Source organism: Manacus vitellinus, unplaced genomic scaffold (assembly GCF_001715985.3).
Source record: "Manacus vitellinus isolate BGI_N305 unplaced genomic scaffold, ASM171598v3 scaffold_62_pilon, whole genome shotgun sequence".
NCBI classification, from domain to species: domain Eukaryota; kingdom Metazoa; phylum Chordata; class Aves; order Passeriformes; family Pipridae; genus Manacus; species Manacus vitellinus.
Genome location: NW_021940704.1, coordinates 3239292 through 3267196, shown reverse-complemented (window position 1 = coordinate 3267196; position 27905 = coordinate 3239292). Strand labels below are relative to the sequence as shown.

The 27905-nt window shown below is 44.0% G+C and overlaps 1 protein-coding gene across 1 annotated transcript; it reads left to right on the top strand.

Annotated features, from left to right (window-relative positions):
- On the top strand, nt 1-26761 carry MTMR8 (myotubularin related protein 8). Its single transcript, XM_029963740.1, is given in 13 exon segments — nt 1-198; nt 1095-1257; nt 3453-3610; nt 6449-6577; nt 8221-8355; nt 10839-10971; nt 12271-12380; nt 13397-13522; nt 15094-15143; nt 15760-15960; nt 16318-16446; nt 17298-17424; nt 17878-26761. Coding segments are annotated over 13 exon segments (1917 nt in total). The 3' UTR covers nt 18136-26761.
- The last annotated feature ends 1144 nt before the right edge of the window (nt 26762-27905 follow it).

Below are 27905 nucleotides of genomic sequence, written 5' to 3'. Positions count from 1 at the left end.
ATGGTCTTGGAGGACTTTCCCAACCTCAATGATTCTGGGATTCTGTAGTTTTTTCATCCTCTTTCTATGTTGCAGGTTGAGAACGTGAAGTTGCTGGATCGCTATGCGAACAGGAAGGTGGCCAATGGGACATTGTACCTGACAGCCACGCACCTGATCTACGTGGAGGCTTCTGCTGAAGTCAGGAAGGAAACATGGGTATGTTGTGGTGCCTGGGGCTGTGTAAACACACCTATAAAAGTTATTTTATGTCACAGGCTGATTTGGTTTGGGAGGGACTTGAAGGATCATCCAGTCCTGCCCCCTTACCATGGGCAGAGACACCTCCCACTAGCCCAGGTTGCTCCAACCTGGCCTTGGACACTTCCAGGGATGGGGCAGCCACAGCTTCTCTGAGCAACATGTGCCAGGCCCTCACCACCCTCCCAGCCAAGAATTTCTTCCCAATATCCCATCTAATCCTGCCCAGAGGGCAGTGGGAAGCCATTCCCCCTTGTCCTGTCACTACATGCTCTCATATCCAAAATAAACAAGTTTGGAAGTTCCACAGCTCCAATGACCTTTTATAGCATTTTAATACCAACAGCTGGTTTGGAAGGAAATGAGCACAATGGTGGCATGACTTGATAGAGTTCACTCATGGAATTAGTGTCAGTTCAAGGAATATAAAAAACTTGTGTAATTTCCTCTCTCAAACTCAATATACCAAGCCACCAAACTTGAATTTACAGCTTTTGTAAGTGCAGAATTAGCACTGAAATGAGCCTATTTTATTGATTCTAAAGCAAAGTGAGAATGACAGAATATATTGCATATGAGAGTGGGAAAGCAAAGTGCACCAGGTAAACCAAGCTGCACGTCAATCTCTGAAAGTAATTTCTGTGCATCTGTGTTTTTTCAGTCCTGCTTTAGTTACCTGGCCTTTAGGTGCAGTCTGTGTGTTTATGTTTGATAAATAATCACAAATAATCTCATTTTCTGCTGCTAGTTAGCTGCAGGAAGCATAAGTAGCTGATTGTGTTACAGAAACTTCATTTCTGCTTGTGCTGCTCGCAGCCTTATCTGAAAAATGTTGTTTATTCCCTGTTTTTCAGATCCTGCATCACCACATTGCAAGTGTGGAGAAGCTGCCCCTGACCACAGCTGGGTATCCCCTGCTTATCCACTGCAAGAACTTCCACGTGGCTCACTTTGTCCTGGGGCAGGAGCGGGACTGCCACGACGTGTTCACCTCCCTGCTCAAGCTCTCACAGCCAGGTATTGGGAGTGGGAGTCTCTTCTGGGAATTCTTGGAGCTCTCTAAGCTGGAATGCTGGGCTGAGCCCTGGGGAAGCTCTGTCTGCCCCAGCTTGGGTTTGGGCTCTCAGTGCAGGATGTGGAGTCGAAATCAGCTTCTCCCACCAGAGACAAAGGATGGGCTCAGGAAGTAGAGAGCAAGACATTTGCTTAACTAAACACAGTCTTTGAAGCCTACAAGAAAGATGGAGATAGACTACTTACAAGGACCCAGAGTGACAGGACAAGGGAGAATGAAAGAGAGCAGTTTAGGTGGGATACTGGGAAGAAATTCTTCCCTGTGAGGGTGGGAAGGCCCTGGCACAGGTTGCCCAGAGAAGCTGTGGCTGCCCCATCTGTGGAAGTGTCCAAAGTCAGGTTGGACGGGGCTTGGAGCAAGCTGGGCTAGTGGAAGGTGTCCCTGCCCATGGCAGGGGGTGGAAAGGGATGATCTTTAAGGTCCCTTCCAATCCAGGCTGTTCCATGATCCTGTGGCAGTGGGAATGAGCTGGTGTTCCGCAAGGAACTTCTTGAGGCCTGTGAAAGGTTCATTTGCCTGACTGAGTCTGTACCAGGCTTTTTTCTCATGTCACTCACACCGAGTGTCACATCCCATCCCTGGCCACTGTCAGTCATTCATGTGACCTGGCTGTTTTCTGTGTGCAGTTCTGCCCTCTCCAGCTGACCCAGAATTCGGGAATCCCACAAATAAAGCCTTAAACGTTGTCATCTTCGATTTGTTTCCAGCAGCATGTTTAAGCTGCTCTGCACTGTTTGCTCAGCTGTGACACCCTGTGTTTCACCCAGGCTGCCCTGACTTGGAGTCACTCTGAAAGAGGGTGAGCAAAACATCCTCAAAAGCCTGTGGTTTCTTCTGGCTCCAGCTTTTTATTCCATCATAGTTGAATCCTCAGGCTTCTTGTTCTTCTTACAGCACAGCATTCCACTGAGTTCCTATCTGCCTTCTGCCTCTGTTTTTGGGGTGCTACTTCAGTGAACCTGAGTTGTGTTATTATTACAAGGATGTAATTTGTAATTGCAATTTGTAAATTACGTCACTAGTCTGAGGGAGGGGAATTGATGGCACCAGGCAGCTTCTTGCTGCCCTTCACAGGACTGGGCTGGAAATCCTGTAGGAGAAATGGGTTTTGCCGAGTTTTTTTTTTTAATTGATATTAAGGCTTGTGTCTATTCCCAGCATCCCCCTTGTGCTCTTTGGCGTTTTCTTAGTTTTGCAGTTCTAACTCTTATGCTGTATCTGGCAGGTTTCTGGTGTTACATTTAAAAGCTGTCCCTGTTCTTTGAGTTTTGCAAATTAGAGACTTAGGTAGTGCCTTGAAGCTTGGGAGGTGTCACTGCAGGGGAGCACACCAGTTTCTTGTAGTTGTTTGTCTAAATGCTGTAACTCTTTCTTTTCTTCTACTTAAGGATTTTGAGTGCTCTGTTTTTGGTTTAAAAAATGTCAGTGTGTGTTCCCTTCATGGTTTTTTGGCAGAGTGATGGACAGCTAGGGGTTACCTGCTTTATCAGCCCCTGACAGGTTTCCCTCTGTCTCTGGAGCACTTGCTGCCTTGGGAGTTAGCTGAATGAGTTATTGGCTGGGTTTGCATTTTATGGAGAGAGGGAAGGAGGTTGGGATGGTAAATGGCCATTTGTCAGACCCAGCCCGAAGCCTTTGTTGGGCTGAAAGTAACATTTCAGACAACTCTCAGGATTAGAACTTGTTGTTGAAGGATGAACTTTCAGGTGTGGAAGAGCTGTTGTGTGAACTCTCCACAGAAAATAGATCTTTTAATATGTGTTGTCATTTATGGGTTAATGTTTATGACATAAATCCCATCTAACGTGCCTGTTGTAGTGAATTTAGGAGGAAATCATTTGTTCAGGAAAAATTACCACTTCAGACTTAGAATTAATTCTAACAAAATGTTGTAAGCCTATTTCCTTGCATGTGGGAACTGAGTATTGGAAATTCCTGAGGATTTCAGGAGGAATTGTCAGCACTTGGTACTACCCTGACCAAAATCCTATAAATATGGGGTTGAGAAGTTTTAAATATCTCAAATACTCTTCTCTGCAGCACTGAACGATTGATTTCCAGAAGTTCTGGCCTCTCTGTATGTCTTTGCATCTCTTTAGTTATTAAATAGTTAATTTTTTTTCTTTCTTCTTCCCAGTGAAACCTGAAGAACTTTATGCTTTCTCTTACAATCCTAAAATGTCTAAAGAGAACCGGGAAATTGGGTGGAAACTAATTGATTTAAAACTGGATTACCAGCGCATGGGAATTCCAAACGACTACTGGGAAATAACGGATGTTAACAAGGACTACGAGGTAATTCCTGCCCCAAGTAGCCATTTAATGCAGTATCTCCTTGTTGTTGTTAATGACACAGAGCAACTCTGCTGCTGCCTCTGGGGAGGAATGAGCTCTCTTGTTTTTAAGCAGCATCATCTTGATGGGAAGTTGCAGATAATGATACTACAGAAGAGCTGCAGAGTCACCTTGGTTTGCTTTGATCCCCCTGGCAAGGGACCAGAGAATTGTTCTGCTAGAGTGTCATGGTTTGAGATAGCCCCAAAATCCAATCCCCTAGCTCCATTCCCCCTCCCACATCTCAACCTAATGTGAGATGGGTTTTTCCAGACAAAACACACCAGACTCAAAGTGGGGGAAAGGGAATATATTACAATGACTATACAAATAAATACCATATCACATTATACACATGATCACAACTATCTCTACCATGACATATAGTATTTACAGTGGATCAGATCTCTTCTCCCCTCCAAATAAAAGTCCAGGAGGGAAAGAAGGACAGATCCCTTCCAGTCTCTGAACAGCAGCATCTTCTGAGGCAGCAGTCTGTATTCTTCACATGCATGCAGCAGCTGATAGCTGGCTTTCTGCCAGCACTCACGAGGGAGGTATCCAACCTCTCTCGGCCCCATCGCCTCACAACCGAGGGGTCTTCCGTGGGCTTCGTAACCCCAGACAAGGTCGTATCACCACGTCATATCACGAAGACACAGGGGGGTCTTCGTGACGGTCTGGTATCTCCAGGAGACTCAGCTCCTTGCAGGGCCTCTGTGCCCTGTCTCTCAGGCTGCCACCGTGGCAGCAGTGCAAGGGGGGGGAGCCAAGGTCAACTCCCCCCGCATTCCATCTGGCTCTCCTAGTCCTTTCCGGCAGTGCTGTTGAGCTTCAAGGCTCCTCTCTCACTCCGGTGCTCATGTCTTCAGGAGGTCAGAGGGATCAAAGGAGTTTTGGGGGGCTGGTACAGTCTTACCCCCAGAACTCTGTCTCTCAGGCTGCTGGCTCTCTTTTCCTCGGCTCTCCTTCCAGGAGTCCTTTCTCTGGTGCTGCATGTTGCTTCTGCTGCTCCTTCAGTTCAGGTCTTATCTCTGGCTCTCTGCCACCGTTTCTCTGGTCAGTGCCGGCTGCTGCTCTGCGCCCATGGAGAAAACATCTCCCGGCATAACTACAGGCACCTAGCCCAGCTTTATGCTGTTCCAGGTCCCCGCAGCCCCTAGCCAGGGGCTGGGAGGCCCCAGAGGGCCCAAGGGGCTCAGAGCCCCTTCCTCGTGGCTCTACAACATGGCCACCTCTCCTCAACAACCAAAACTACAACTCATCTCTTCCGGTGAGCTTGTGGGATGTTGACATTTTTGCAGGAGCGCCCATTGGACAGAACTCCAAAACTTCCAGGGGTTTCCACCCCTTGGGGTCTACCACTTTTCTTAGCCTCTGGGGGAAAACAAAGTCCAAACCACTACATAGAGAAATGGCAAACCATCTGTTAGGAAAAGCCTGAAGTACCCTTAGCTGCTTTTGGTATTTCTGAAGCCTGTCCCACCTGACTAGGGACAGATGTGTAGGAGAGAAATAAATGCAGCAGTTTGGATTGGTAGGGGGTGAGGCAGAGTGGAGAGGGACTAGGGAGGGAAGGAGAAAAACAGACCTTCTTTTGCTTACTTGGTTGGATCTTCTGCTTTATAAAGCCTTTCTGTCATTTCAGTCCAAACTGGCTGCTGCTGTTATTTTCTTTGAAAGGCCATCTTGAATCTAAACAACAATAAACAACAGCATTTGTCAGCAAGCTTGTTCAAAATCCTGTTACACATTATTTCCCTTTTTATTTCTTCTAATGTGGAACAGTCAGACCTGGCTGTCAAAAAGCCAAAACAGGCAACTCTGAGGAAGAATCCAACATATTCGGTCCTGAATCCCTTCCCCTGCTCCCCACTCTCTTCCCTGGGCAGCTTTCTTTGCTGTTACACTTTGGGTTGAAGAAATACAAGCCTGTGCTGTCAGAAGTGACAGCTCATTTTACCTGGCTATGTGTTTGGATGCCTGAATTGAGATGTGATGGCAGAGATGCTGTTTCCAGTAGCTGATTAAGGCACCTGAATGTGAGCAGCTCAAATCATTAATCACTCTGAGGCTGTACTTGCTCAAGTGTAACTCTCAAGTGCCAGTGCTTTAGAATTTCCTCAGGGTTTCCAGCCTGTGTGTTTAAATTGTCAAACCTGATGTAAAGCCAGGCTTGGGGAGGAGCTCATCTGTGAAGTCTATGCTGAGAGACTGTACTGGTTTGAGGAGGAAGGATAAAGCTGGTCTCTGAGGGTGCTTCCTGATTGCTGGTAACTCCTTTTCAGAATAAGATTTAGAGGGAACTTTTAAAATATAGTTGTTCTTACTTTCTCTTTTTGTGAAAAAGAATTCTTGGCTGTGAGGGTGGGGAGGCCCTGGCACAGGTTGCCCAGAGAAGCTGTGGCTGCCCCATCCCTGGAAGCGTCTAAGGCCAGGTTGGATGGGGCTTGGAGCAACCTGGGCTGGTGGAAGGTGTCCCTGCCCATGGCAGGGGGTTGGGACAAGATGATCTTTAAGGTCCTTTCCAACCCAAACCATTCTGTGATTCTAAATCGGAAACTTTCATAAAATTTATGAATTTAAAGAACTTCTTTTAATATGTGCTGTGTGCAGTGCAGTCCATTTTCTAGGTTCACTTTTAAAATTGATCCTTTCCTTCACATTGTTTTATTTTGAACCTATTACTCTGTTATTTTCCTAAATAAATCTTAATGTCCTGAGCTCAAGATGAATTTTTCATGGATTTTGAATTGCTCAGTGCTAATATCTGTTTTTTTTTTCTTTCTTCTCACTCAGGTTTGCAGCACATACCCTCCAGAAATCGTGGTGCCTCGAGCTGCCTCCAAGGCAGTGGTGATGGGAAGTTCAAAGTTCAGAAGCCGAGGGCGGATTCCGGTGCTTTCTTACTTGTATAAGGAAAACAATGTTAGTGCTGGCTTGGGGTGAGAGCGAGGGTTCCCCTTTTTGCCCAGTTCCCTTCTAGTGACAGGAAATAATGAGATAATTATTAGACTTGAGACATTTGAGAACTGTGCTTCTCTTAATGGCTTTAAATATTAGTTCTTTCTGAGTCACAGAATAAGCCGAAGACAAACACTTGGGGTGCATCCAGAGCTCTGCAAAAAGCCCAAACTTTCCAACCTTCCTTTTTATTTAAATCAACTTTCAGCAATTCCTTCTGATGTAGGGCTTTTAAATCTCCTGTTTAGCTATATTCAATAATGTTTTACCAAGTTCTATGTTAACTCAGCTAGATTTTATTAGTATTGAAGAGGAGGAACCACTCTGAAATAAATCCCCACTAGGTCACAATAAGTGAAGGTTTCATTTTTTTGTTTTTTTCCACTGAAGACCAGAATGTAAATTTTTTAACTTTGCTGCCTCAGCAGTGTTTTAGATGCTGATGTGAGGAAAATGCTGTCACAGCCAAATTGTTGTTTTCCTGAGGAAATGTGCCTTGACCTGGGCACTGCATGGAGTTGTGCTGGCAACTTAAAGCATACTCAGTGCACTTCTGAGCGTGGAACAGTAACAACTGAGAAGGAAAACTGTGGAAAAGAATGGTTTGGAAATAGAAACCAACTAGAAAACATGAGAAATTATGGCCTTCCAGTGCCTTATGAAAAGGAGGGAGAGGGATTTTTTGTAGGGGCACATAGTGACAGGACAAGGGGGAATGGTTTTAAACTGCCAGAGGGCAGGGTTAGATGGGATATTGGGAATAAATCCTTCCCTGTGAGGGTGGGGAGGCCCTGGCATAGGTTGCCCAGAGAGGCCGTGGCTGCCCCTGGATCCCTGGAAGTGTCCAAGGCCAGGTTGGACAGGGCTTGGAGCAACCTGGGCTAGTGGAAGGTGGAACATACTGCTTAGGGGGTGGAATGAGGTGGTCTTGAGGTCCCTTCCAAGCAAGCCCTTCTGGGATTCTGGGGTTCTGTGGACTGCTAACATTTGGGATCCTGATCATCAGGCAGAGCACACTGTGAGGTTTCTTGGCCTCTCTACTTAATGAAGTTTCCCAAACCTCTCGCTTGGAGAAATAGCCCAGTAAGGTTTGTGTGGGTCCAGTTAGCAGCAGTTTTTCAGTGAAAGAGAACACAATTAACACCCATTCAGTGGGTGTTTGGGGTGGGTGGGAGGTGCTGTGGGATCGGAGTGACCCTCTGTGTGTGTGTAGGTCTATGGGATCAGGTTTGACCCTCTGTGTGTGTGTAGGTCTGTGGGATCAGGTTTGACCCCCTGTGTGTGTGAGAGGTGCAGTGGGATCAGGGGTGACCCTCTGTGTGTGTGTGATGCTGTGGGGTCAGGGCTCACCCTGTGTGTGTGTGAGTTGCTGTAGGGTCAGTGCTCACCCTGTGTGTGTATGAGATGCTGGGGGGTCAGTGCTCACCCCATGTGTGTGTATGGGGTGCTGTGGGGTCAGTGCTCACCTTGTGTGTGTGTGTGGGGTCAGTGCTCACCCCATGTGTGTGTATGAGGTGCTATGGGGTCAGGGCTCACCCTGTATGTCTGTGGGGTCAATGCTCATCCCGTGTGGGGTGCTGTGGGTGAGCTGTGTTTGTGTGTTGCAGGCTGCCCTGTGCCGCTGCAGTCAGCCCCTGGCCGGGTTCAGCGCACGCTGCCTGGAGGACGAGCAGATGCTCCAGGCCATCCGAGAGGCCAACCCCGGGAGCCCCTTCATGTATGTTGTAGACACAAGGCCAAAGGTACCTTCCTGGGGTTCTGGGCTGCTTCGGTACCTCATGTCTGAATTAGTAAAGCTGGTTCCAGGTTACTCTGGCACAACTGAGATTAGCTCGGTTGGTTAGAGTGTGGTGCTAATGCTGAGGCTGTGGGGTCAGTCCCTGTATGAGATGATCCTTGTGGTTCTCTTCCAGTTCAGAATATTCCAGGGTAACAACTCTGCCAGTGCTTTCTAGGCTGTGTGGGATCAGGGATGCAGGGTCACCTGGTTCAGGATATATAACTGCAGAGTTGTCACCTGGTTCAGGATATATTACTGCAGAGTTAAGTGCTGTTGGGATCTGGCACTCCTGGAGTCTCCTGGGTTGAAGTTTGTGGCATATCCCTGCAGAGAGTCCATCATGTGTTGAGTTGGGAAGAAGCCTCAGAATGCAGTTTCATGGCACTGGAGTCTTATTTATCTATCTATTTATTTATTTATTTGAATATATAAAAATAAACAAGACTCCATATGGACTTTTTATTTATATACACATAAATATATATTTATAAATAACAATATTTATATAAAATATTTATTTTATTATTATAAAATGTTTTATTATATAATCAATTACATATATTTTGGAGAAATTATTTATATTTCTACACACTAAATTATATTATTATATTTATTATATATATTATTATATATATATATAATATATAGTATAAAAAAATACAAAATATTAAAATATTTTTTAATGTATTTATTGCAGACCTGGGAGGAAGTGAGGCTGTGTTTGGGGTCTGATAACAACTAAGAAAAGCAATTGACATATATATATTTATACATACAGATAAATAATATTTTTTATTCATATAATAAATATATATAAGTATATTATTTTATATGTGTAATATAAATTATATTGTTCTATTTATTATATAATATGTAATAAATTGTATATTGTATATTAAAATAAAAATTATAATATATATAAATATTAAAAAGATACACTATTATTTATATATTTACTGGCAGACCTGGCAGGAAGTGCGGCTGTGTGGGATCTGATAACAACTGAGAAAAGCAATTCCTCCATTTTTTTACCTTTTAAAAGTAACACCAGTGATGTGCAGCTTGGAGTTTAATACACTTCAGCTCTTCTGGTCCATAGCCACTGTTTGGGGCCAGAAGTTCAGAGCTGAGGGTTTTATTTAAGAGGATATTGATAAAATACTTGCAAAATTCAATCTCTAATGACTGTCACCTCGAGGAACTGAATTTAAGAACCAAATCAAATGATTCTCTTGTAAGCATATGGATTAGAAGTGTTGGTGTAAGGAAATTAGAACACAAGGAATTTCATAGCACACAAGTATTTAAATGCAAAGATTTAAAAGTGCACTGACTGTTTTGAAATCGAGCTTTCTGAGAACCTGCTTCACTGTTCAGATATTGCAGTTATTTTATAGACACTGCATATTTAGTTAAAACTATGGCAAGGGCAAGAAGGGAAAAGTCTTTTGGGGAAAATGGGGAATGTTTCACCTGTTGTTCCAGTGTTATTTTGCCTTTTTGTACTGCGACATTTCCTGAGATCACCTATTCTGTAATGATGTATATGTTTATAGCAATCACTGCAGATTTTTTTGGTGCAGGCAGCTTCCAGTGTCAGAGATGTTCCCCTGAAATCCATCCTTGATGGCAATTTTGTTCTAAGATATTTGATGAAAAGGGGATAATTTATAATTGGTGACATTTCTCTTTCAAACCCCACATACCTTACTTTGGATGGTAGAACTGAAACACTGGAGTTATTTGATAGTCTTAAACATGTCTGTACCATAGCTGACTTTTCCTTCCCTCCTCTCTATGGAGGCAAATCCCTCCTCTGCCCAGAGTAACCTGGGGGGAGGTGGAGCTCTGTTTTCTGTCACCACTCAAGATTTCCTGTAGCTCTTGAACTGTTTGGGTTAATTTTTAGGGCAACTGGCTTCTTTTCTACTTTTCTGCAGTTCCAGTTGGTTGCTGTATTCTTCCTGCTCAACTTGAATATTTCTATGTTTCCCTCAGGTGGCTTTATTTCATCTGTGCATGTATGTCTGTGAAAAGCTTTGGAATTCTCTTACTATTTCTATCCCACCATGTATGTATGTTACTGGGAAAAATGACTTTCCTAGTTTTGCTTTCCTTTGCTTCTCTCTGCATTTCCTTAGGTAGCTGCACAGTTAGGGCAGGCTCAGTGTCTCTCTGCCTGCTTTGATGACAGCAGAAATTGGGGAAATTCTAGACAGGGTCTTAATGAGCCTCTGCATATGAGTAATGGACTGGAGACACTGGTGTAATTTTAGGGAATTAATGTCTGGGAGGTGGGGAAGTACAGCTGAGTAACAGCTTTGTTCAGTCCATTTTCTGGGAGATTTTAAAAAGAAAGAATGTCTTGCAAAACAGGCTGATTTCTTTCTGTAGAGTGTTGTAATTTTCCCTTCCTTTTCTCTCCCATTCCCTTGGATTTGGCAGTTGAATGCCATGGCCAACCGAGCTGCTGGGAAGGGCTATGAGAACGAGGACAACTATGAGAACATCCGCTTCAAATTCATTGGCATAGAGAACATTCATGTGATGAGGAGCAGCCTGCAGAAACTCCTGGAAGGTGGGTACAGCCCAGGGACTGGCCTTTGCTACCCCTGGCCACTTTTGGACAAAAAAATATCCAAATCCTACATGCACAGCATTGTGCTGGGAGCAGAGTCAGTGTCTTGCTTTGTTTGCTCTGTGGAAGTGGCTGAAAGTACCATTGTGGTTAAAATGCTTTCCTGCTTGACATTTGATTTGTTCTTGTGCTTGGTTTTGTAGTGGTTCAAAACCAGCAGCCAACACTAACAGCATTCCTTAATTAATGTGCCAAATTAAAAGGAAAAGGCTATTACATTAGAAATACTACATTTTGCAACTAAGTCTCATGGTTGCTTCATGAGGTGTTGAAAGAAAACTAACAGAGGTTGTTTAGCAAATACTTTTTGGGGTTTGATATATTGAGTTGGGAGTATTTCAGTGTTATCTGAATTGAATCTGATTTGAAATACAGTTTCAAATTTCTAATCTCTGATTTGACATACATTTTTGGCATGATCTTCCAAAGGTTTGAATCTCATATGTACCTCGTTCTTACCTGTCATTTATTTCTGATTTCTTTTGATTAATACATAAATTCATTTTTTAATACATAAGTATATTAAAATGCAGAACCTCAGGTAATTAAGCTCCTTGTTATCTTAGGGGAAAAAGCAAAGCAGAGCAGAAGAAATACTTACCTGAGCCATTGGGGATCAAGAGGGGGATGATCACAAGTAGGAGTCCTCAATTCCCTGTTCCTGGCAGATTTATTTTGTGGTGGAAGAGAAGGCAGAATAAACACTTGATTGCTCCCATATTCTTCAGTAGTGATAAAACTGCACTCTCTGGTGCTTATGGACTGTTAGTGAACTTAATTACTGTCAGTATTTTCTGTGCTGGGTTTCATTACAGCGTCTGAGTTGCCTTCAAGGTTAGACATGTTATTTCTCTCTCTGTAAATGAGAACTCTCCTGTCTTCAAATCTCTGTGATGCTGAGGGAAGGGTTGTAGATGTGAGTGTGATGGTGATTTATAGTGAAGTAACAGATCGCTAAACACTCGCTTTGTTGGAAAAAACTGAGCTGAGAAAAGAATGAGTTACCATTGAAAAACAGAGGAGGATATTTTCTGAGCCTGAAGTTCTTAAACAAACCAGCAGTTTTTAGTTATGAATTTTAAGTATTCAACCAGTAATTTCTGTGTCCTTTAGACAGGATGTTGCTGCTGACACTTTAAAAATGTAGCTGTTAGGATACCAGGCTGTGGAGAGCTAATGAGGAGGTGCAGGAGATGCTGTTCACAGGGTGTCAGCTCATTCCTTTGTGTTTGTTCTTAGTGTGTGAAATGAAATCCCCCTCCATGAGCGACTTCCTCACTGGGCTGGAGAACTCGGGTTGGTTACGGCACATCAAGGCTGTCATGGATGCAGGTGTCTTCCTTGCCAAGGTAAAACTGCTCTCCAGCCTGCAGGTGAATTAAAAAACATGTAGTTGTCCATTTGGGAAGGTGGAGAGACAGTGGGAAAACACTGCTATCCAGGTTGGCCTCAGCTCTCCAAACCAACTTGGAGGACATAAGTGGGTCATCCAGCTGGGCTCTCTCCTAGACACTGCTGTGACAAAGTGTTGGGGTGTTGTCCTGTGTGCTGTTTTGCAGCAAGTGGTTTCTGAGGCTTTATTAGAACTCATTTGAAACAGGTAAAACCACAGAATGTGAATAAAATTAAATAGAAGCAGTTCTGTCCAGTAGTGCAAACAACTCATAACCCTGGGCTCATTATTCAGTTACCTGCTCTGCTTTAATGGCAGGATTGTTTTGACCAGTTTATTTGCTGGATTTATGTGATGTGGACACTAATTTTGACTATTGTACACAATCCTTATTTCTGCAGAGCTCATGGCTTTGCAGGTCAGGAAAAGGAGAGAAGTCACTAGGGCTCTTTAGGAGGAGTAAAGGGTGTGCAGGAAATAACATTGCAAGAGTCGTGAGAGTAATTGTCTCTTACAATTTTCCCATGTAGCAAGCATGAAAATGTTATTGTGTTTTCCTGCCACTGGTACAAGGGGAAGAAGATGATCCATATGGGAGGAGGTTGGGATCAGCTCTTCTAATTTGTCTTGAAGTTCCTGATCTCCATGTGTCCAATTCTTTACCCATACACCAAATCTTTCCTCAGAGGAGGAGACTGAGAATTCTTGGCCCTTCGGGAGACTGAGTACTTGAGATCACAGGCTCTGTTTCTTGCCAGTCTGTTGCTGCCAAGACACGGTGCAGCATTTCGTTCTAGTTGGGGTTTCTGTGGGTTGATGTTCAACCCACAGACATTGGTGCATTTCCGTGGTCCAGATGAGAAGTGACAAATATTCCTCTGGAGTTTTAGGTAAATATAGATGAAGGGGTAGCATTTATTTCGGAAGTCTAGCTGGAAAGGTGCTGAAGTGCTGTGTGTGGTGTCTCCTCAGGCTGTGAGGGAGGAGAAGGCCAGTGTCCTGGTGCACTGCTCCGACGGGTGGGATCGCACAGCCCAGGTCTGCTCCCTGGCTGGGCTCCTCTTGGACCCCTTCTACAGGACCTTCAAAGGCTTCATGGTAAGGACACCAATGTTGGAATTTTAAAAATTCAAAACTAAAAAGTGCTTCCTGCATTGGAAAGGTAAACAGGCGCTAATTAAGTGTTTGAGGCCCTTTCCTGGCACAAGCAGGAGGTGACCTATATAAAGGAGCTTTGATTCTGTAATGAGCTTTAATTGCTCTGTGGGCACAAAAGGCAGGGGTTGATTTACAATTCCCGATTCTTTGTTTCCTTGAATGTCCACATGAGAGCCACTAATGAGAGGTTTCAGCAAGAGATGGATGAGGAAAGGATGCAGCTCTGGCTGCAATCCACCAAAAAGTGCTGTAGGAGCTTGTCATGTAGGTCTCTTATCTGCCGAGATTTCGAATTGGGTGAACTCACTGTCGAGCACGAGGCAGTGTATAACCTGTATATCAGTAAAATCTACCTCATTTCAGAGCTTTTTAAAAGCCATTTCATGTGAATTTGGCTGTTTGCTTCTAGTGCGGGCTTCTTCTTTTTTGCAGCCATCCCTCCATGAATACAGTGCAGTCTGGGATGTGCCTTTCCAGTCGTCCCTTGTTAAATACCTGAAGAGCTGCTGCTCTTTCTCAAAAGAGATCCATATAAGAATCCCTGGAATCACAACAATGCAAATTTTGCCTTCTCCCATGCTAGGACTGTTTCCTTACATTCCATGCTACTTTTATTATTATTTTTGCTTCTGGATTATACGACAGGTTTTTTTAACAGTTAAAATTACATCAGCATAGGAAACATCTGCCTGGGCTTTGGCTGTGAACAATTCTGCATGAACTGAGAGACATGAATTTCTTAGGAACAGGAGCGATTACTAACACAGATACATCCTTGGCTGTCCCTTGAGACAAGAGTTTATAGGCACAAGTCCCCTGACAGTGGTTATTCATAAATGAATTAATGAGGAATGAAAAAATTTGATAAGCAATATAAATGAAGTCTTTGAAAAACTCTGTTGTGCGTTTTTCCTGCCTTCTGTTCTTTAAGCCTCTGCATGATGAGATCAGGAATTGATCTTTAGATATGATCCAGCAAGAAATAATGACTGCAGCATCAGTCATGTGGTTCCTTTTGAGACATCTTTCAGGAAAACACTGCTTCCTTATTATTTTCCTATAGCTAGCACAGGGATTCTATTTAAAATAGAAATTGGTTGTTCTGATCTCTTCCTGAGCTCCTCAATACACAGCTGTACTTCTTATATTCCTATTTGTGTGTTAAACATTTGTTGAATTCCAGCTGCTGATTTATTTTGGTGAGTTAAATAGCACATAGGGCAATATTAAGCTGTTAATTCTTTTAGCTCGGTGTGCTTATATATTATGACTTTAAGAACATAGAAGCTCCCTCAAAATAGTACTAGACTTGCTGAAGTTCTCATTCCAACAATGCCATTGCACAGGTAACTGGATAATCTGTAAATCACAATTACTGTTCCCATTGATTTCTGTGGATATACTTGTAACTATAGAGTCAGCAGCTTTTTAGGCTTTAGCATCAAAGGCTTCACTTTTCTTTTTTAACCAAAGTAATGCTCTTTTTTTTAATCCCTCTTTTGAAACTGCAGGTTCTGATAGAAAAGGAGTGGATTGCAATGGGCCACAAGTTCTCCCACAGGTAAGAGGAGCAGGTTATTTGGGTGGAGTGACTGGGTGGGACTTGACTGGGAAACCAATACAGTGTCTTCAGGTTTAAGCGCTCCCAGGAAAAATGTAAAGGAAAATACAGGTGAGGGGAGAGAAGATTTGGAAAAGACTGGAGTTGGTGACATAAAGCCAGTATCTTCCAGGGCTGTTATTTCATCAGTGTTTTTTTATTACTTTGCAGAATTATAGGCTTGAATTCATTGTCTGAATTCTGGGTGTTTTCCTACCCGAAAAATTGTATTATTTGAGGAGTGCTAATCATAAAATCACAGAATCATTAATGTTGGAAAAGACCTCCAAGATCCTAAAGTCCAACCATTAACCCACCCCCATGTCCCCAAGTGCCACATCCACTCCAGGGGTGGTGACTCCCCCCCTGCCCTGGGCAGCCTGTGCCATCAATAAGGTTCTGATTCATTCTTTTGCAATTATCTCCTGAGGGAAGATCTCAGCTGCTGTTTTTCAGGACTTTTACTGAGTTCAAACCATAAGCTTGAAGAACTGGAAGAAGACTTCCCATTTTAGTGTTTAGGGGGCTCTTTTTGTGTTGGGTGACACAGGATTTAACCCTGTTTACATCTCTCCAGGTGTGGCCACTTGGATGGGGACCCCAAGGAGGTGTCCCCCGTGTTCACCCAGTTTGTGGAGTGTGTCTGGCAGCTCATGCAGCAGTTCCCCTGCTCCTTTGAGTTCAATGAGAGGTTCCTTCTGGAAATCCATGACCATGTTTACTCCTGCCAGTTTGGCAACTTCCTTGGGACCTGCCACAAGGAGCGTGAGGATCTCAAGTGAGTTGGTAGTTGATAGAGCCAGAAGTGACTTGAAATGTCAGGAAAGGGGCAGGTTGGATGTGTTTGTGTGTTTTAATATAACTCTGGATTGGTTAAGGGTAGCATTGTCTTGAGAGATGCTAAAAAATTATATCTCAGAAGACAGATGTTTTAATTTGGACCATAGTAAGCCCTTCTGGATTGGCTGGTGGATTATATGTTCCTCAGGGATGTATCTTGCGTTTATGTAATTAATCAGATAATGTGTAAAAATAATTCATAGCTTCCTTAATCTAATTCTCCTCTGAACAGTTAAGAGTTCTTAATCCACTTGCCTCTTTTTTTTAGTGATTAGATGTTATTTGTACTTGACAGAATCTTCGAGAAGACCCATTCTCTGTGGCCTTTCCTCTTACAGAGGAAGCAGGAATTGAGAAATCCTTTGTACAGAGGGTTTACAGCTTACAAAGAACTTCAACCAAACACACTGCCTTTCAGTTTCCAGTAAGTTGCTCATTTAAGAAGGGGGGATTTCTTTCATTATGATGTAGATTGATAATTCGGGTTTAATAAAATAAATTTGCACTGATCAGCTTGGTTTGTTTTACCCTTCCCCTCCATTCCTTACCCATAAACTGAGATTAGCAGTCCACTGGTAATGGTTAAATAAGTGCAGGTGCTGTAATTTAATATTTTTTTCTTTGGGGTTGAGAAAGAGGGTGAGGAAAGGCAAGGAAAAACATAACTTCAGATGAAGATAGAACCACACACCCCCTGACTGCTTGCTCTGTCACATGTAAGTCATAGGCTAGACAGTTGTTTGAGAAAGTTCCTCTTTTTCTCCTTTTTAATATATATTAAGAAAGTCTTTCAAGCAGGAATTTTGGTGCCCAGTCACACCCAGGATGATGCAGTCAGGGTTTTTTTCCCAAGAAGGGTGTTCTGGTTGCTTGCCCAGAGTGTTACAAGAGGTGGTGAGTTTGGCTTTGTGTCTGGTCCCTGCTGAGGGAGAGGGGGATGCAAATGTGTTTTTAAGTGCTGTATGTGGTTACTGGTGGGCAAAGAGGACTTGAAGGCGAGCTGCCCAAGTCTCCAGTAAGTCTGCTATAGAAAAAAAAAAGTGTATTTTCATCCTATTCTAATACCTACTGTCAGGTCTTTTAACTTTATGAAAATTTGCCCACTGAGTCAGAATTTCATAATCCAAGGCTGTGGTGGTTTTTTGCAATCAATTACCTACCACAAGCTGTTGAAAATTCTTAAAAGAATTCTTGAAGAAAATTCTTTTCTTAACAGAATGTTGGCAGTAGGGCACAAGTGACCTCCTAATTCCCTTTTCCTGCCCTGTTCTTGAGGTTTTGGTGTGGGATGTACAATCGCTTTGACAAAGGGATGCACCCAAAACAGTGTGTGTTGGATCATCTGCTGAGCTGCATGAGCCAGAAGGTGCAGCTGGAGGACGATGCATCTGAACTGGAAAACGTGAGGCTATTTATATTTCTTTAGTATTTCAAATCCCATGAAGGCTTTGGCCAATGTATCTGGGTTTAAATATTGGCACTGGAGAGTTGTTTCAGTAAGCTGGGCAAAATGAGGGGTTAAATGACAAGGCTCTGCTAGCAGTAGATTTGCTGTTTGTATTAAAAAAAACCCAGAACACCCATAGACAAACTAAAAAACACATCTGAAAATATACCAGTGAGAAGGCTATCACTGTCCTTTGCCAGTTTAATGTGGATGCTGAAAACTTCAGCTTTCCGAATTAAACTCTGGTCTTTGTATCAAACATGTAAAGATCTGTGCCCATGGACTTCAGTGCTGGAAAAGAGGCACTGGCACAGGGCTTTTGTGTTGACAGCTGATTTTTTGTACACTGTTGACACCTGTGAATAGTACCTTTTATTAATTTTTTTTAACATCTTTTTATTTGTGTAGAAACTTCCTTTCCTTGACGGTCCTTTGCCTGGTGAAGCTTCCTCCTTCCCCAGAGCAGGACATGCTGCTCCCAAAGCCCCCATGCCCAACACTCCTCAGGACTATGGAGGGGCAGCACCCCCTGTGCTGAGCAACGGGACCTCCCCTGGGGCTGGGGGCTCAGCTGTGGACCTGAAGCACAACGAGAACCTGTCTCACCACCACCAGGATCTTGGTGCCTCCACGGAGGTGTCAGATGGGAATGCTCAGCACCAGTGAGGAGCTCTGAACTGTTGGGTGAAGCAGGCTCTGGTGGGGTGACCCCACAGGGTGCAGACCCCCATTTACAGCTGAGTGTGAGTACAGGGTGTGCTGGGGGATCAGGTTGGGTTTGGGACATATCCCTGTGCAGCTGGAATGATGCAGAGCTGACCAGGAGGCTCCTGGAGCTCGTGTAAACTCGGGTTTTGGTGGAAACACGTGTGGTTTTAAGGTTTGTGGCTGCCTGCCAGCACTGGTGTTTGAAGCTGGAAGAAATCCTGGCCAAATAATGCTGAGAGTTGGGCAGTGTTTGTAACCAGAGGAGAGAGGATGCAATCTGTCTGTGTTCAGTGCTGGTACAAGGTCATCTTAAAATGATAAAAAATTCCAGTTCATCTTAAAATGATAAAACCCCCAACACCCTTTCTTAGCTGTGAATGACTCTCTGCATGGACCCTCACCTTGTAGCAGAACTGACTCAGTTTTTGTTTCCTATGCATTTTTGTTACACAAAACCAAACCCCCGTGCCTTTTTCTGAGGTTGCTCTCATGTCCAGCCACACCATGTGCTGTTTTTATTATTGTAGTGTAAAGTGTAGTGTTGGGTCTTTGTAGTCAGTATTTCTAAGGAGGTTTTTACCTGCTACAGCCTCCCCAGGATCTTTGCTGATCCCCCTGAGTTCAGTAGCTTCTTTCTAAGCTGACCTCTCGAAGAATAAGTTCTTATGGTCCTCATTTACTGCAGCAAGCCAGAGTCAGCCTGTAACACATGGATTTTTGACCAGAGGGAGGATTAGAAACGAGAAAAGATAGGAAAACATTTCTGTGGAACTTTTCTCTCTTATTTTATGGTCTTGGTTAAGCTGAAGCAAGACAGTAACTCCGTTTTAAGCTGGGATCAATGTGCTTTCTCCACATCCACTGATGAGGCAGCAATTACAGATGAGCTATGTTCTCTTATTGAAATGGGGCCTAAAATGATTTTATCACTTGCTGAGTGATTACAGAGAATGTTATCTTGGATGTTAAAGTTACATGGACTGCTGGGATGTTTTGTCTGTACCATCAAGATGTGGTGAGATGAACAGTGTCTCTCATGGCAATGAACTTGGTAATTTTGTGACAAAAGGAAAATTGGGGTGTGAGCCCTCATTGGAACATGAAGTGAACATGAACACCTTGGGACATGGCTGTGGCTCCAGGGCTTGTTAATGCTACTTGGAGTCTTCCATGTGCTGGAATCTCAAGTGGAGATACAGTTCAAAGTTGCAGGTTTAAAACAGGGACATGTATTGCATCTATACAGAAGCCCTGTAAAGAAACAAGGACTTTTTTCCCCAAGGAATGGGTGTCCCTGTCACAAATGAGTGTCTGAAGGTCCCTCAAAGAACACCCAGCAAAAGCAGGTTTCATGGAACAGTAGAAGTGTGACCAAGTTCATTGGCAAGGTTCACTCTACTGCTTCATATACATGGTTAAAGCACACGCAGAAAAAGCACACTAAAAGAGAAAATCAATCATTGTAAAACCAAAACCAACCAAAAATTATCCACCTGGAGGCTGGGGATGGAAAAGGGTCAGGATAAGAAGGAATAAGGGAGAGCCTTCTGTGGAGGCACAAGGTTCAGAGTAGACCACACTGCCAAACTGGGCCCTGGGCTTGACCAACAGTTTAGGCCTAAAGGTTTCATAGAATCATAAGCAGCACTTAACAGCACTGAATCCATAGCTGGAGGTAAACAATTTACCAAAGGATTCCTGGAGGATTTACTAAAAGCACAACTCCCTTGGAGGCTGAACTTCCTTACAGCTCTAAAGTACTTAAGAATCCAGGAGAGCAACATTCCCAGTCCATTTGCTGTGGCATCCCACAGCCCTAAAGGAGTGTGTACAGGTATATCCCTGGGAGAAATTCCCCTGGAATTCAGTGAAGGACTCGTGTTGGATGCCTTTGCATGTTCTCAGCAGGCAAAGGGTTGAGGTTTCAGCCCTGGCTCCTCCAAGTAGAGCAAACTTGAGAGTTTTGTGGCTCTGAGAGGTGTCCTGCTCCAAGGGAGATGCTGGTGCAGCCACCTGTGGTCTAGGAGAGCTCCAAGGGTCTCACTCAGGACCCCTGAGTTGGCTTTAGTCACAGTCATTTTCCATCCTGACCACAATTTGGGTCAATAATGTTCTTTGCGAGATCAATAAACAATGTTTAAAAATCAATAAAAATGTTGTTCAACTTGTTCAGGCAAGAAAAATCAGTTTCCAAGGCTGTTGGTTAAAAACCAGGAGCTCATTATCCAGCAGAGTTCCTGGGAACAGACTGTTTTTGAAGAGCTCAAGGGTTCAGCCCAGGTGCTGTTTGTCAAGGCCAAGGCTTGAGGAGCATTTCTGAGATCACAGCATGGCCAGGGAGAGGTGGAGGATGTTCCACCCCCAGGAAAACTGTCCCACATTCCACGTTCTGGACAAGCTTCTACAGATGTGGTTAATTGCACAGAGTCCCTTTGTGCAGTTAATTCAGGATGCTTTTTTGCTTGCTCTTGAAACTGTTGTTTTGGTGCTACTGTTAAGTTTTAAAATCAGTTTTTCTCTTTTATGAAGCAAATATTGAAGTGAGCCTTCCCAATCTCCAGTAAGAAGTAGAAACATTCCATTATAGCATCATAAAATGCAATATCTGCCTCTCATTGTGTTTATAACCCAGGGTGAAATCACTGGGTGAAGTTTGGTCTTCAAGGTAAAGTAGAAAAAAAACAACCAAAAACTCCCCTGAGTGTCTCACTTTGGGTAAGAAAATATCTATTTTATTAAGCATGTCAAAAGACTCTAAAAGGGCAAGAGCCAAGAACACAGAGTTCCTTCACTGCCTGGAATGGCAAAGAGGAAGTTTTTTAATACTGGGGGGTTGTCAGTCATAAAGCAAATAATAGAGTTGTTTTCAAGGAAGGAGTGGGAGCTGAAATGATTGATTAAAAACCAAGCACACGAAATGCTGCCCCAGCTATGACTTACAGATCAGCCTCTGTCTCTTCTTTCCAGGTGGTACAAGAAGGTACTGGCTTCTTGGAGCAATCTCAAATGGGAAATGAGGCCCAGAAAGGCATTTTTTAGGACCAAGTATTCTAGAGATCATCAGTTCTTTTAATATCTTTAATATCTCTAATTTTCATTAGAGATACAGAATTGTAGAGGGTTTTGACTGACTCCTGAAGGTTTTAGACATGCCATTGATTAATTATTGTGTAAAACCAGCTTGCAGGAGGATTCCGTAAATGTTTACACGTTGCCTTGTCTTTGGAATTGCCACAGATTACCTTGAGAAAGTTTAATTATTATTAATTATTCCTGATCTCTACAAATCCTCTTGACTACAATGTTACTACAGGTGTGTGTTACCACCACCAGGTCACTTCAGACCCTGCAAGTGTTAGTAAGCTTGTAGTAATCTTTCTGCTTTCGACTTCAGTGACAGAACAATGGGTGACTTTATACTTGGAAATACAAAAATTCATGTCCTCTCTTTTTAAACCTCTTGCATTTAATGTGTACAGACTTGGTCAAACCTCCAGTGTATTAAAAATCATTCATGCTGGTGCTGTAATTTATGAAGCTGGAAAAGATTCCAGGCTTTCCTGGCTTTCCATGAGCTTATTGGTTTGAAAAGCCATTAGCAAGAAGCTTTTTAGTTTTGATGGTAACTCTGGGGTGCTTGAAGACCAAAAACGAAGGTCAGGTGGGATCTCCTTCCTGAAGCATTCCAAGAAGCCTATGTTCCCTCCTCATGGAACGCCCTGCTGACTTGATTCTCTGTTTCCTGGAAGTGTTAAAGGAGTGGAAAAGCTGTTACATAGGAATCTGCTTCAGCAAGCCCTGTATGAGAGTTACTGTGACTTATTTATTCCTAGTGGAGTTTCCCTGCGTCCTGAGGTCAGAAATCCTGCTTTTATTTGGAGCTCTTGAGTGAACAATGCAACTTCCTTCCATTTGGATTCTTCTGACTGGGAGAACTGGGAGGGAGAAGGGATGTGGTTTGCTGTGGGTGGGCTCTGTTTGTGTAAAGCTGTTCTTTTCTGGAGCTCCTCTGGCTCCACCAGGTCCCTCCAAGGCTTCCCCAGGACCCTCCTGCCTGTGCTCAGTGTCCCTCCTGCTACAACCAGGTGTAACCTTGCAGTAGGTCACATTCTATGTTAAAACTACTACTTTGAAGTAGAAGAGGGACCTGTGGAACTTCATTTCTCAGTTGAAATGTCTTAATGTGAACTTCACTCTGGTGGATCCTTAAACTGTGTTTTGTTTTGCAGTTGGCAGAGAAAATGCAATGGGTGCTGTTTGGTCTGCTGGAAAAAAAAGGGAATAATGGGTTTGTCCATAGTTTTAGTTCTCCACTGGCCTCTTAATAGGTGAGAAAAAGCAGTCTGTTAAAGGTTTAGGTGTAGTTTCCTCCTGGCTGCCTGGTCTGTTCCTGTGCTTAGTGGTTGGCTGAGTTAAGTCCTCGGAAGAAAACTCCCCCTGCAGTGTGGCTGGTGCAAAAATGCCTGGGATAGAGGAGGACACTTGCTTAGAGGCAGCTGGGAAGCTTTGCTTGTCTTCAGTTTCTTCAGGAAGCTTCTGGAATCCTGGAGAGCAGGATTTGCCAGGAGCTGAAGGTGGGCTTCAGAGGATTTCCACCTGGAGTGAGACCTTGTGGGGTTACAGGTTGGAATCTCCATGCTGAAGAGCCCTGTGACTGCTGTTCCCAGCAGGTTTGGAGACACAGAGCCCTGGCAGGAGCTCCCAAAGCTGCAGCACCCACAGGATAAGCATTTCCAAGGGAAGAGCTCCTGTTCCAGGCACTGCTGCCTGGTCCTTGGGCAGCCTCAGTCCCTGAGGGTCACCACCCAAAGGATCATTCCTTGGCACAGTGTAGTAATGGATATCCATGAGGGACCAGGAGAATTCCTGCAGTGTCTGTGTCACTCCTGCCTGTCCCACAACTCTGGGTGCTGGGGTTGTTTTTGTAGGGACCAACCCAGTTATTCCTTGTTTACATCCCAGCCCTCACGCACATCCAGGCACTTCCCTGGGGGGAAGAAGCTGCTCTGAATGTACCAGTTTTATTTACTACCCAGAGCTTGATTAATTAGCTGAGGGACTAGGTTATGTTAAGTCCATGTTCAGGCAGCCAGGTGGGTGCCAGCAGCAGTCGGTATCATTTGTTGGGGCAGGTGTTGTAATAATTACATTAACTTGACGTCCAGTTAATAATTACATTAATTTAATGGCCCCTCTGCAGTGCAGGAGCGGGGCAGGAGGGCAGTGCGTGGTGTGTCTCTCCCACCATTTCTCTCTGTAAATGCATCTGTATTTAATGTAGCAGATACTCCTGGAGTAACTCGTAGCATTGGATCCCATCCCGAGCCCAGATGGACCTTCCCTGTCATCCACAAACTGATCTTTGTAGGAACATTCCCAAAATTGTGTGTAGTGCTGGCTGGAAATGTCAGTGTTGCTGTTTGTCTGTGTCACTGCTGAGGGACAATTGTGTAAGTTGTGGGTGGTGAAACCCCCTGTTCCAGAACGTTCCATGATGGCCCTGTGTGTCAGTTTAGTTTGTGCACTGCTTGAAAAAATAACTGTCCATCTCTAGAGAAGCACTGTGGTTTTTTCCTCTCTAAATGTATTTGTCCCAGGAAGTTTCACTTGTATTACAATTTATTTTTATTCCCTACAAAAATAAACACCTCGCCTTTTTAAAGTAGATAAATGGCTGGTCTGATCATTGTTTATTAATTAACTCAAAGAACAACTTCACACTTGGAATTGTGAAGTCAATTAAAGGATCTTAAGTAATGAGCTTATCTAAAAGTGAATGTGGTGCCACTTCCCCTTCCTTTACAGGAGAGAAACTGGGTGGCCTCAATGGTTTTGGGGGGTGCAGCACTGCCTAGGTTCTTTAAAAACAACCCAAAAATTATTACTAATGAAGCTGTGTTAAAACTTAGTGTCTTCTTTACACTGTGCTACTCTGATATTTTTTAATTAGATTTTTCTTTATACATAAACCTAAATATCTTTAGATATTAAAGCCAAATATCTTCAGCGTTTTCTTTCTCCTGGGAAGCTGTTTGTGTCTCAACCACAGGTGACTCCAGGCTGACTGCAAAGCTTCCTGAGGAGCAACCAGAGCTTCTGGCCTCTGAGAGGAGCTTAGTCCAACCTTTGTGGGTGATCTAGGCTCCAGGTGAAGAGATTTCCCTGGTGGCTTTTGAGTGACGAATCCGCAGCCCCACTGCTGAGGGTGTAATTTAAAAATGCTATTTTATCCCATTCTTTTTAGTCATTAATTCAAAAGTCAAGGTGAGTTGTTACATTTTCTGAGTGCTGGCAAACTCAGGTGAGGTGGGAGAATGCTCAGGGAAGAGGGGGATTCCAGGTGCAGAAAACTTGCCTTGTGTTTATGAACGAGATTGGAATCAATACTTTACTTAGAGCTGTGCAGCAACAGTCAAACCTACAATTAAATCTGCAGAGTGGTGAGACATGAGGTGAAAGGAGTTGATTTGATGTTTTGAAGGCTTTCCCAAGTGCTTCAGGCTGCCATTTGCATTGGGAGATGCATGTGGATAGTTTAAATCTGCCTGGCAGAGCCGCGCAGGCTATTTCAGTCATCAGTCTGAAAATAAGCATTTGGAGGTTTTTAATACTCCTGTGGGAGCTGAGTAACAAGGAGGGGACCTGCAGGAGATGCTGGTCCTGAGCTCTCCATCCTCACTTGGGGCAGGATGAGCCTGTGAACCCCCAGAATAGACCCCAGACCTGTTATTGAGCCCCTGATCAATATTTCCCACTGCACTGTGCACCTTAAAAATGGGGATTTTCTAGCTATTAAGGCAAAAAATTAGGCCTGGCTCTTGGGTATACTCAGTCCCCAGGTGTTTCACAGCCTTTTTTTCCTTCTTGCTAATTTTAAATGTTCTTAATGTTGCCAGTGAAATCCTTCATTTACCTTAATTAGACTTGCCTTACATTTAATTGGATTATTAGCATTAACACTGACTACAATTGATAAAGCTGCAGTTTACATTTGGGGGAAATTCAGGCGAAAGATGTGTTAATTGTAGCTTCCCTTGCCTGCAAACAGCACGTAGATTGGAGCATTCTCCTGGAAACTGTATTTTCCTGCTCTTTAGGGGAGTGGGGGGGGGGGATACAAAACCCAGTAGCCTTTGGAGTAACAACCCTGAGTAAGGGTTATAGTAAATGCTAACCCTTAGTAGGGGTTACTGAGTAATAAATGAGTTAGTCAGAGCAGGGCAGTGGGGTTGGGAAAAGTCAAAGTTGCTTTATGAATCTGAGCTTTTTTGCTCCCTCTCTCTCAACAAAGGACAGATCTTGAAGCCTGCTCAGCCATGGGAGAGAAACAAGGAATTCAGTGTGAATGAGAATCCATGAAGACATATCCATAAGCAAAAATCCCCATGGATGGATCTGCAGATTGGAACAGGTGCTGTTCCTGTTGAGGGATTTCCACCTGGGAATGTTCCAGGCCAGGCTGCATAAACTTGGAGGAACCTGGTTTAGTGGAGGGTGGAACTGGATGTTTTTAAGGTCCCTTCCAACCCAAACCATCCTGAGATTCCAGGCTCCAAAAGGGAGCTCCCAGAAGGCTGTGGAAGCAGGGAGCCCAACTCCTGTGGCTCTAATGCTGCTGAAATTCCTCAAGGAGGAGAAGAAACAGGTGCTGGATTCCTCCTTCATGTCTAACTGTGCATTTTGGGTGTTAACGCACCAAGTAAATTGGGAATTGCCTACAATGGAGTGGTGGCTGTGCAGGTATGTGCAGGGAGCCAGGGAATTCTGTGCGGATGTCTGTGCCCTCTCCTGGGGAATACCTGAATCACAGGGCTGCTGGAGCCACCTCCCGGCTGGGCAGAGAGATGGCCAATAGAATCCACAGGGATAAGTGCTGGAATGTGATCGGCATGGAGGGAAACTCCCAAGCTCAAAGGCTTCACTGCGGTCTGGCAGCGACTCCCAGCTCAAAGTAGCCCCACTCAGTAGCTGCGTTTCTGACCTTGAGGACTGTTAGTAAATCCTTAATCCCTGCAAAATCATTTATTTGGCACTGTTTAACTCCAAACTTTTAAATCAGGATGCTTAGCAGCCTTAAATCCAAAAGCTCATTAGCTCTCCTCAACTACCTTAATAACTATAATCTCTTTAATGGAAGCAACTCTGGACAGGATTTACCTTCCCAAAAAACCTTATTGACTGGGATTAAGTACACTTCTGCCTTCTAATTCTTCCCCAGTGAAGGAAGAACTGATAAAGAGTTGCTTTGCTGGAGCCCAGGCCGGGTTAGCCTCTGGCTCAGGACAGATGCTCACGCCAGGAGCTCCTAGAGGTAAAGGGTTTTCCTGCCTCCTTGGCCTTCCCTGGAGTTTGAAGCACTGGGAAGCTTCTCCAAAATGGGTCAGGCTTATCAGTCACCTCTCACTGGGCTCCCATCAGGGTTTATCTGGCTCTGCTGATGTAAATATCCACGTGGGATGCGTGGAACGCATTCCTGCAGCAGCGCAGGGAGCACCAGGAGCATGTCTGTGTGTGATTCCAGTTGAGGAGGTTTCTCAGCAAGTGCTTCCTCATTAGTATTTGGTTTAATCTGCTCCTTTACCGAAGAGCTGCTCTTGTTTCTAAGATCTTTCTTGGGTAACAACTAAAGAGCAGCAACAACAACAAAATAATAAGCAGTTTATCATTAATTTCCCTTTCAAGGGTTTTCCTTTCATCTCCAAGTTTCCTACATTTCACATTTTCTGACGTGTATTCACTCTGTTGTCTGCACTCCCTTTTTTTCCCCTTTATGACACTGTCTTTTTAATGGCTGCTTTGATTTCTGTGTTTTGTGGGTTTTCTCACCGCAGCCTCCTTGTTGTGGTCGCAGCTTCTTGACACTCAGTAAACCTTGAACTCTCCACTCCTGCTCCCATGTTTATCCACGTAATACTCCACAATTCCATTGGGGAAACTGACCTTGTTGAAGTAATAACCTATTTTTGGCTGAATCTGGAGAGTGAAAGTACGAGGAAGCCAAAAGTCTAAACGCAATCAATACTGAGCATTTCCCTGCTCTTCAGCAGGGCCCACAAACCAGGTGGTGGTGACATGGGGACATCATACATTTTGCAGAGCCCCCTGATTTCACTTCTTGCAGCAGTGGAGATTTTTCTGCTGGACAATTTGGTTCCCCTCTCATTATCTTGTGCCACTGATAACTCTGCCTCAAACTGCCAGGCTGTTCCTGCTCCACTGCCGAGGACTTGGGAGAAGGCTTCAAGGGAACTGGATAAAATACAATTACACTTCCCAGCTGACAGCTTTTGATAAGAGCCCCAGTGCTGTTTTCTGCTCCTTTTGTTTGCCCTGTAAAGTTTCCTGCCTTCCTCTCTGCTGCTTAATTTTACAAAGCCATGGCTGTGGTTCCTTCTGGCAGGTGCATCCAGGGGAGAAGAAGTAGGAGCACCTCAGGAGGGAAATCTGGACTGTCTTCGATGGCATTTGTTCTTCTAGTGTTTAATAAGCAATTCTGGATGATGCAAATGGCCATTTTTGTTGCTGTGAAAGGGGAGAAGGTGGTTAGGAGAGGGTTTAAGAGGGAATTTGGGTGACTGGCAGCCCTGGCAGGGGACCCCAAACTGCCCAGTTCCCTGTGATTCCTTTGAGGAAACAGTGAAGCAGATGCTTTGTGTCTGCTCAGATGGGTCAGGCAGCCCCCAGCACCTGTCCTAGCCTCCCCCCACCTCACTGCCCTCACTATATTT